This window comes from Capsicum annuum, chromosome 12 (assembly GCF_002878395.1).
Source record: "Capsicum annuum cultivar UCD-10X-F1 chromosome 12, UCD10Xv1.1, whole genome shotgun sequence".
NCBI lineage: Eukaryota > Viridiplantae > Streptophyta > Magnoliopsida > Solanales > Solanaceae > Capsicum > Capsicum annuum.
This window is the reverse complement of record NC_061122.1, coordinates 218,577,946-218,588,781: the sequence shown is the minus strand read 5'-3', so window position 1 is coordinate 218,588,781 and position 10,836 is coordinate 218,577,946. Positions and strand designations below refer to the sequence as shown.

General features: G+C 35.9%; 1 protein-coding gene across 2 annotated transcripts; it reads right to left on the bottom strand.

Moving 5' to 3' along the window:
• Positions 1–1,782: 1,782 nt before the first annotated feature.
• LOC107851068 (NEDD8-conjugating enzyme Ubc12) lies at positions 1,783–10,608 on the bottom strand. 2 transcript variants are annotated; one of them, XM_016695967.2, is made up of 6 exons: positions 10,413–10,608; positions 6,493–6,606; positions 2,771–2,879; positions 2,513–2,591; positions 2,285–2,401; positions 1,783–2,204 (listed from the first exon to the last, which is right to left on the bottom strand). In XM_016695967.2, exons 2-6 carry the CDS (start codon positions 6,599–6,601, stop codon positions 2,067–2,069), a joined length of 552 nt encoding a protein of 183 aa, XP_016551453.1. In that variant the 5' UTR covers positions 6,602–6,606; positions 10,413–10,608; the 3' UTR covers positions 1,783–2,066. The 2 variants fall into 2 exon arrangements, with proteins under 2 accessions (XP_016551453.1, XP_016551454.1); XM_016695968.2 differs by having other exon boundaries at positions 10,431–10,575.
• Positions 10,609–10,836: the final 228 nt, after the last annotated feature.

The window sequence follows — 10,836 nt, the reverse complement described above, 5'->3', positions numbered from 1 at the left end:
TTTTTAATAATCAGACTGTTAGTGTCAGCTTGCACGTACCTCTATTAATTCATAGGACGCTCGTCACCTTTTCACCAGCAACATGTATCATGTAACTCTATTCATCAAAACTAAGATAAATGAAAAGAAATCACTTAATTTTTTTTGAGTCTCCATCAGGATTTGAACATGAGACGTGATAATTTTTATCCCATTCATTGACCACAGGATGATTTTCTTAACTATAATATCCTAATTTAAATTTGCTCTAAGAAATAATTAAATTGATTCTCATAAAATAAAATGGATAAATAAAAATGAACGGAGCGAGGATATACGGTAAGACTTAAATAATTGTACTCAAAGCAAACACATGTTGTGGGATCATGGTCTTGTGGGTGGGGTACAATTCTTTCTTTTTTCTTTCTGCTGCAAAATGATTTGTTAGCAGAGTTGTCTCTTTAATTATTAATGCAGTCAATCAACCAATAGAAATCTGCCACGTAGGCAATAATAAACTATTTGCCGAGCAAATCAATGTTTTTCTTTTCTGAGATTGTTCCTCATTAGGCGTTTTCACTAATAATAATATTTAAAAATTAAAATAATCTTTAAATATGGATTCACTTAAAATTATGAAATAAGTTTGCAATAATTCAAAACTAAGAGTTGATACAATATTTTGAAGTGATCACCCACACTTAATTTAACTCGGACCTCGATGCAATGACTCAAGCATTATTGAAGTGCGGAATTAATCGAAGTATCGAAAACCCACACTATGCACTATTGCCAATTGAAAAACAAATTTTAGTTCAAAATTAGAATTGACATAATATTTCGAAGTGGCCGCCCCTCAATTTGACTCGGACCTCGATGCTATGACTCAAGCAGTACTTAGTAGAGGTGCAAGACTGACGAAAGTATCGAAAAATCACAATATGCATTACTGTCAATTGAATAACAAACTCTAATCATTTCTGCAGTTGTAATGGATTCTGTGATCAAATATCGCTAGACGGAATGAAAAAAAACGTGAGTGAAAAAAAACACATTTAAAAAACTATTTTATTACACCTAAATCCAACTTCAACGCACTACATCAATACGGTCCCTAGCATGGGCAGAGACTTACCAATCAACTATTCCTTTTTGGAAGAGAAAGAGGAAAAGATGATAGTGGATCACTCATATTAAATTCATTCATATCTTGATAGACATATAAGGATGCTAAGACATCTAGATCTAATTACTAGATAATTAAGTATCAGAATCATCAGATGCAACTTTTATCATATGCTTAAATCTTCCATAGAAGATAGTCCGGCATACTAAAGCTCTCGCTATGCGCGAATCAGAAGAATCGAACCACAAGACACTTGGACGATTAAAATGATGTATCTAGATCTAAATACTAGATAATTAAGTATCAGAATCATCAGATGCAACTCTTTATCATATGCTTAAATACCCCATAGAAGATAGTTCGTCACACTAAAACTCCTGTTATGCGTGAGTTAAAAGAATCGGACCACGAGGCACTTGGACTAGTAAAACAATGTATGTAGATCTAAATACTAGATAATTAAGTATCAGAAACATCAGATGCAACTCTTAACATATGGTCCAATCTCCCAGTGAAGATGGTCCGACACACTAAAGCTCCCGCTATGCACGGGTTAAAAGGATCAGACCACAAAGGTCTATTTTATGTTGTCTTAGACCGTTTTCACATCTTGAAATTGTGATTTTCTGATCACATGGAAGCAACTTTACTAGTTACTCTAGAACACCCGCAAAAGATAGCGAGGGCATAAATTCAAATTGTACATAACTTTATCCAAAGCAAAGGTCTTTACACCTTTTTAATCTTTTCTTGCATGAGTTGCAAAGTTTACACACTTTTATCATACAAAAAACTTTCTGCACGTCTAAGTTTTACATATACCTAATCACATTTTGCACCCAATTTTTTTTCACAATGACCATTTGTGAAAAATGGATCTGCATCCAATTTTACAGACTTTTGAGAGTTTTCAACTTCCATCATCTTCATCAGCTAATCGATTCAGCATCGATCCGAGATGCTACATGCAACGTTGGAAGTATGTTTGCCCTACATATCCTCCAGACATTGCCCTCCTGACATTTGATTCGAATATCTTTGGGTTGTCTCTCAACACAGCAGCCGCGTCATGATTGAGGGGATCCTCGTGATTGGGTTCCTGTAGGATCGGAAGTTCTAACTACCAACCAACTACTTACACGTAGCGTTAAATACATCAAACTAAAAAGAAACAAGTACCGTGAACAGATGAGATAAGCCATAGATTATTGTGTTGATGTTGAGCACAGGTTTCCAGTCTTCTCGAAGAATGTTGAGACACACATTTCCTTCCAAGTCAATATTCGGGTGGTAAACCTGCAAAATTCGAGTTACAGGTGCTAATGATAAATAATAGTAATCTAAATTCATTTTTAAAGAAATTAAAAGAGAGTCCCAAAAAAAAATAAAAAATGAAAGATTAACAACCTTCGTCTTGCACTTGACCTTTGGAGCCTCATGAGGATACATAGGAGAAATATCGAAAGAGAAGACAAAAGTTCCACCCCTGAATCCGAACAAATAATACAATGTATGTTATCAACACCGTGGAAAGCTAACTTGAAGTGCACCAAATTTCCATACAAATATGAAAGCAGAAAGGCATTTCCAAGTTGAAGCAACTTTTTTCAGGATTTCATTCCATTAAAAGAGAGAGAATGAGAATAGTTCAACAAGACTACTTACGTATAATATCCTTCATCAGGGTGAATGGTGACTTCAAAGTTCATGAGGTCATCTTTTCCATTAGGGAATGATATGCTACATGTTTTGGGAAGATTTAGTTCACTGATGTCTACAGGGAACAAGATAAACGTTATGGCCATCTAACAAATTCATCGGAGAAAAGAACCACCAAGAACAAAGAGATATAAATGAATCTCTATTTTTAGATTCTTTTTAGTAAGGGAAACATTCTATGATGATTCTGAGAATGAGGCAATGAAGGAACTGATATAATCATTCAAGAACTTCCATTAAAAAGTTTACCGATTAAATAAAAAGGAAATTTCATTAAAAAGTGACTTCATCAAGCAACATCCAATCTTCACCATTCACTCTTTTTTCCAACGGAAACTTCACTGTTCACTCTTTCTTTATATGTGGGAGCCATATCCAATAGCTGTGGCATACAGATATTCAAGTAACATCAATCATCAACATAGAGTGCTCAATAACCTTACTATTGAAATGACAATGAACGACATCAGATATCTACAGCAATATATGGGAGATTTGAGGAAACCCGTGAATGATGAGATATGAAATTGCGGGGGCACTCCAACTTTCACTGCCTTTTGGGCTCCATTTTTAGTAACCCTCCTCCAAGGGTCCAACCTCCCACTTGTTACTTTCATTGTCACAAAGAGCTGCTCTAAGAGGACTCCAATTTCACACACTAAGGGGTCGATTGGTGTGAGGTATAAAGGTATAATAGTCCTGGGATAAAATACAGGATTATTTTATCCCGCGTTTGGTTGGAGGTACAACTTAGTCCTGGGATTATTTATCGCACCAACCAAAGTGATGGGATAAGTTATCCCATATATATGGTGGGGTAACTAGTCCAGAGATGGCTAATCCCGGAATAACTCTTTCCCAACCAAACGACCCCTTATGGGATGCTAGAAATATACAGCAAGGACTAGGACATGTAAACTTGTAACTGGTATATGTACTGTTGTAAGATACCGATATCAACACACTAACCCCAGTAAAGTACTACATTCTCTCTCTCTTTTTACTGTTCATTCTCAACGTCCCTTTTTTCAGCCTACCGAAATAACCTACAACTTTCTCAAAATCGTCTTACATTTAGAAGATTCTTCATTCACTACACATTGCCACGCGTTACCATGATACCAAAGATGAGAAAACTGGCTCATGTTATGGGCAAAAAACTTCTCATGTTTCAAGTTATAAACAGAGGACACTACTTCATTTGAAACTTTACAAGAACAAAGAGATACAAACAAATCTCTATTTTTAGATTCTTTTTAATAAGGGGAAACATTCTATGATGATTCCAAGAATGGGGCGATGAAGGAAGGAACTGACACAATCATTCAACAATTTCCATTAAGAATTTGTCGATTAAAACAAAGAAAATTTCATAAAAGAAGTGCCTTTCATCAAGCAACATCAATCTTCATCTTTCACTTTTTTTTTTTCTAACGGAAACATCACTGTTCTTGAGGAAGATTGTGTCTATTTGGGAGAATCAATTTGGATTTATGCCTGATCGCTCGACGACTGGGGCAATTCACCTAGTGCGGAGACAGGTAGAGCAGTATAGAGAGAGAAAGAGGGATCTTCACATGGTGTTTACTGACTTGGAAAAGGCGTATGACAAGGTCCCTAGGGAGGTTCTTTGGAGATGCTTGGAGACGAGGAGGGTCCCTGTGGCGTACGTCAGAGCGATTAAGGATATGTATGAGGGGGCGAAGACTCGAGTCAGGACGGTGGAAGGAGATTCTGAGCATTTTCCGGTCTTGACAGGGTTGCACCAAGGATCGACTCTTAGTCCGTTTTTATTTGCCGTGGTGATGGATGTGTTGACGCGGAGTATACAAGGCGAGGTGCCTTGGTGTATGCTTTTTGCGGATGATGTAGTTTTGATTGATGAATCGCGACAAGGTGTTAATGATAAGCTGGAGGTTTGGAGACAAACCCTGGAGTCTAAAGGTTTCAGATTGAGTAGGACCAAGACGGAGTATTTGGAGTGCAAGTTTAGTGACTCGAGGCAAGAGGAGGAGGTGGTAGTGAAGTTGGACTCTCAGGTAGTTTGCAAGAGGGATAGTTTTAAGTATCTTGGGTCTACGATTCAGGGGAATGCAGAGATAGATGAGGATGTCTCTCACCGTATTGGGGCAGGTTGGATGAAATGGAGGCTCGCTTCAGGAATTTTATGCGATAAGAAGGTGCCTCCCAAGCTTAAAGGCAAATTTTATAGAGTTGCAGTCCGGCCGGCTATGTTGTATGGAGCGGAGTGTTGGCCAATTAAGAATTCTCATATCCAAAAGTTGAAGGTGGCGGAAATAAGGATGTTGCATTGGATGTGTGGTCTTACAAGAGCTGACAAGGTTAGGAATGAGATTATTCGGGAGAAGGTGGAAGTGGTATCGGTGGGGGAAAAAATGTGGGAAGTGAGGTTGAGATGGTTTGGTCATGTGATGAGAAGGGGCACCGATGCTCCAGTTCGTAGGTGTGAGAGGCTGGTGTTAGATGGTTTCAAACGGGGTAGGGATAGACCGAAGAAATACTGGAGAGGAGTGATTAGACGTGACATGGAGCTGTTTCAACTCACTGAGGACATGACCCTGGATAGGAAGGTTTGGAGGAAAAACATTAGGATAGAGGGATAAGGTGGGTGGATGAATCATGGCCAGTAGTTAGGGGGGCTTTGGTTTCTTTTGTTTGGTAATGTACATTATTTTTGTGGATGTCGTATCTATGTTAGTTTTATCATGTTTCATACTTTGGATGTTTTTGTATAGTCCTGTGTCTTGAGCCGGGGGTCTATTGGAAACAACCTATCTACTTCTTTAGAGGTAGTGGTATGGACTGCGTACATTTTACCCTCCCCAGACCCTACTTGGTGGGAATATACTGGGTTTGTTGTTGTTGTTGTTGAAACTTCACTGTTCACTCTTACTCTATATGTAGGAGCCATACCCAGTAGCCGTGGCATACAGATGGTCAAGCAACATCCAACATCAACATAGGGTGCTCAAAATTAACCCAACAATAGAATGACAATGAACGACATCAGATCTCTACAGCAATATATAGGAGATCTGGGGAAACCCATGAATAACGAACTATGACAAATAGGGGGCACCATTTAGGGTCCAAACTCTCACTTCTTACCTTCCCTGTCATAAAGAGCCACCATAAGAGGATCCCACTTCCACACACATGTTGGAAGCTAGAAATAAACAGCAAGGACTAGGGCCTTTAAACTTGTAGTAGGTGAATGCACTGTTGTGGAATAAAGATACCAACGACACCCATCCCCCTCAAGCAAAGTACTACATTCTCACTTAACTGACCAAATTTTCAGCCTATCGAGATAATCTATGGCCTTTCTCAAGATCATCTTACATTTGGAAGATTATTCACTACACACTGCCACATGTTCATAGTACCAAAGAGGAGAAAACTGGCTCACGTTATGGGCAAAAACTTCTCGTGCCTCAAATTATAACCAGGGTACACAATTTCATCCGAAACTTTACACATAAGATCTATCAAGGAGGGTATGCACAACTGAAATGAAACCTAGCTGATCAAAGCTAAATTAATCAATTTGGCATGTAGAAAGCAATAGGAAAAATATCTCACAGAAAACAACATGGTTAAAGTACTTAGGATTAAGAAAATTTTACAAAGAAGGGGAAAGGGACTACCTTTATGAAGACGCAACTCTCCAGCACTTTGTTTCTTAACTGGTGGCTTTCCATTTGCATTTTCAGCAAGCTCTCTCTGTTTCTCCTTTACTTTGAATAACTTAATCATGGTCCCTACAAAAGAATGCGATACATTAAACCATAATAGGACTTACAAGATGAAATATATGGAAAATGAATCCTCTCCACCTTTTCATTTTTAAGTAATAATAACAACACATAAGTATGTAAAATTTTCTGCAGTTGTAAGATATCAACAAAACCTCCATCCCAAAGTATTCAAGTTCAAAATTATACATATTTTGTATCATTCCATGTTATTTAAGTGTATTTCATTCCAACCCGTGTTGCCAAAGGCAAAAAGCGTTAGAACCCGCACTAGTTCAATTGGCGCTTTAAGAGCAATTAAGTGTAGACTTCAGTTAAAAAGGGGACAACGAAGAAAGCATTAAAAATATATTTTTATTATAACCAGTAAAATATATATATGTGTGTGTGTGTGTGTGTTGCAAGAAAAGAGTATTAACTTCACTCATAATGATCCCTTAACAATAATAACTTTATTTGCCGATCATATTTTTTTTTTTAGTACCGATCTATTCAAGATAGAACTTATGGTAACGAGGTTCGCGCCTTAGTAGTACCTTGCCTACAGTGAAGTGCATCCTAAGCTACATAAAGCGTCTACCTTGAGCTTCCAGGTTTAAGCGGCCCTAAATGAGCCTTTGGCAACACTAATTCCAATAATGAACAATAAGGCAAATTAGCTATCTTGAACAAAAGGTTCACCGATCTCACATTTATTCTTATAGAGATATACAAGTCTCTAATCAAGATAAAAGGAATCCTCACAAACATTAAATGCTATCCAAAATGTAACAACAACTAAGCCTTAACTTCAGCTGGTTTGTATACATTTCTATCTTATTCTGCTCTTAGCTACCGATTTAGAGATTGTAAGTCTTTCGAAACAATTTCCACCCTACACGTACAAGAAAAAATTATACAAATCATTCATTTTCATAATTAACCAATGTTTCTGCAAAATGCTGATAACTCTTCTAAGATTTAACACAAGAAAAATCTGTCTTTTTTTAATTTCAAAATCAATACCACCTAAGCTTTAGAATTATTTATTCCCTCGTTGTGGGTACTGTTGATGACAAGCTATAGAAAAGGGTTATAGCTACATTTCGCTTCTTAAGTACTACATTTTAATTGAGTTTGAGCCATAATGTTATTCTCGATCTAACGAGTTTAGAGCTAAAACGGATGTTTTGGGACTTTGAAATCTGAGTAAAAGTGCAAGACGCGAAAAGTAGAAGAAAAAAGTTTTAACTTATCAAGTTGCATGCCGATGTTTTGACGTGAAAATTCTCCAAGAATTTGTTGTGAGAAGCAATTAATGAGCCTAACCAAAAATATCAGGCGCAATTAATATTCCTACCTAATTGGAAAGGGAATTGGAACAAAACAACGAAAAAAGATCAGAAGCCGGAATTGGGCGTGAATCTAACAACAAAATCATATCCCGATAATTATCTAGCACTTGTCATGTTTATTATCTTTACTAATCATATTAATAGAACCTTTGCCCTCATCATTAACTATCAATTATCATAGATATAATCTAGCCATAATCGTGGTTTAGAACCACAACTACTTCAAGTTTTAATCACCTGAATAATAGTTAACAAGTTTTTGTTTGATTTCCTGTTTGTACCAAAACCAATCTTTATACTAAACTATTCTGAATAGCAAAGCTCTTAAATTACACTGTGTTTTACGCTCGTCAACTATCGCTAAACCTGTTCTCAGTCAGAACTAAACGTAATGATCATAGCAGAGATAGGCTCTCCACAAATTAACAATTACAACTAGCATCAATCAAGCATGCCCTTTACTGTTTTTATGTATAACAAGATTATTCTGGAACGGAGCAAGAAAATACTAGAGCTTTAGCAGAACTAGAGCAATTAAACTGCGAAACAACAATGGTAGCTTCAAACCATTATTTAGGCCTAAAAACAAGATCACAAACAGGTAACGAGCATCTAATAGAGCTTAAACATTGGCAAAACACAAGTCAAACTTAGGAGATTCACAAAGCAAATAATTTTGGAAAAGTATAAGAATATGATAGAAGAAACAAAATAGTGGTCGGCTATATAAATCATTTCTATCCACTCCCCTTATTTTATATAACCGTGCTGTCTGTGCCAACTTATGCGCACCTCACCTAATTCCACTGGTACGTCTTAGGTCCTACCAGCACACTTACTGAGCAAGTTTATCCGTCAAGACTTAGACAGATAGAAAGAATCACCTAGTGTTTTTGCTTATTTCAATACGATAAAAACGCACAACTATAGGTTCTCTACACGAACACTTTTTTCACTATCCAAACTTATAGCCTATTTGGCCAAGTTTGGGAGGCCAAAAATACTTTTTTTTTTTAAAAAAAAAAAAAGAAGTGAGGCATTTGACCAAGCTTTTGGAGTAGCAGAAGCTGTTGTCGGAGGCTAAAATATAGTTTTTCCCTAAAAGCACGGAAGAAAATACACTTAGAAGCACTAATAAAAAGTTCGGTCAAACACTAATTGCTGCTCAAAAATACTTTTTAAATCTATAGGTCAACACAAACTACTTCCCACTAAAAGTACCTTTTCTGAAAATAATAAGCTGATTATAGAAGTTTGAAGCTTGGCCAAACAAGGTATTGAAAAGTTAGCAACTACAAATTAAGTCAATTCCAACTAGGTGGTTTCTTCCATTTACTCACAACAAAGTAAGTGGGGAAAAACTGAAAGCAAATAAGAGACACAACCAACTAAAGATCAAACACACCAACAAATCAACTAACATCAATCAAACACACCACCAAGAAGAATACTTTCTAGAACAAAATCTTGAAAAATCAGCAAATCTATCAATAGGGGTTCAAATTAAACAACAAAAAACGATAATTTAATCGATTTCACAATCTAGGTAAGAACAAAACTAGAGTTAACTGATACCTATTACTGGTAGGAGGTAGCAGATATCCCGTGGAATTGGTCGAGGTACACAAAAGCTGTCCCGGACACCATGGTTGTTAAAAAAAGTACTTTTTTGAAAAATACTTGTCCAAACAGTTTGTTAAAAATTAGCAACAAGAAATTAAGTCAATTCCAACTAAGTAGTTTATTCTACATACTCAAAACAAACTAAAAGAGCAAAAACAAAAGCAAACAAGAGAGACAAATCAACTAACATCAATCAAACACAACACTCAGAGCCATAATTTCTGCACAAACATCTTGAAAAGTCAGCAAATTTATCAAAAGGGGTTCATATTAAAATGATAATTTAATCGATTTCACGACCTGAAATCTACAACACTAGAGTTAAATGACACTTGTTGATGGTGGGAGGTGGCAGGTATCCCGTGGAATCAGTCGAGGTGCACAAAAGCTGACCCGGACACCGCGGTTATTTCAAAAAAGCACTTTTTTTTAAAAACATTTTTCAAAATAAATTGATTTTAAAAGATCTACCAACCAGTGTGTTGAAAAGTTAACAAGAAGAAATTAAGTCAATTCCAACTAGATAGTTTCTTCTACATACTCAAAACAAACTAAAAGAGCAAAAACTAAAAGCAAACAAGAGAGAGAAATCAACTAACATCGATCAAACACAACACTAAGAACCACAATTTCTGCACAAAATTCTTGAAAAATCACCAAATTTATCAAAAGGGATTCAAATTAAACAACAAAAACAATAATTTAATTGATTTCACTATCTGGTTGTAAGAACAAAACTAGTACACAAAAATGAAATGCACATAAAAGAACTCACATATAACTGAATCTTGAAAAAAAGAAAAAAATTACTTATATAAATAAAAATATTAATCAAATAGTTCAAGAAAATAGTACCAAGATTTTTTTGTGAACCTGGTGAAGTGAGATTCTGCAAAGAAGCTTGAGCAAGGGTTAGAGAAATTTTGTAGAAGAGAATCTTTACACTGAAAGTAAGTCCTTTTTTTCTTTTCTATTTTTTTTACTTTTAATTTATAGAAAAGCAGCTATTGTCTCTCTCTTGCTTTGGAGGGTGTAAATGAATAAAAATAGAAAAATATTTGATTTTTTGATTTGATTATGATTTATGTATTTTTCTAAATTTTTGGTATTCGATTTAATCTTTGGTTATAGAGTTTTGGTATTTTGCTTAAGCGAATTAATATAATATGTAGTCAAAATATTTTATGCTTTCTTTGTTTACTTTAATTTGTTAGTTGTCACATTTTTAGGGGTGTAAATTCGATTTTTGGATTAATTTTGTGTTGTTTAGTTTGTCTTA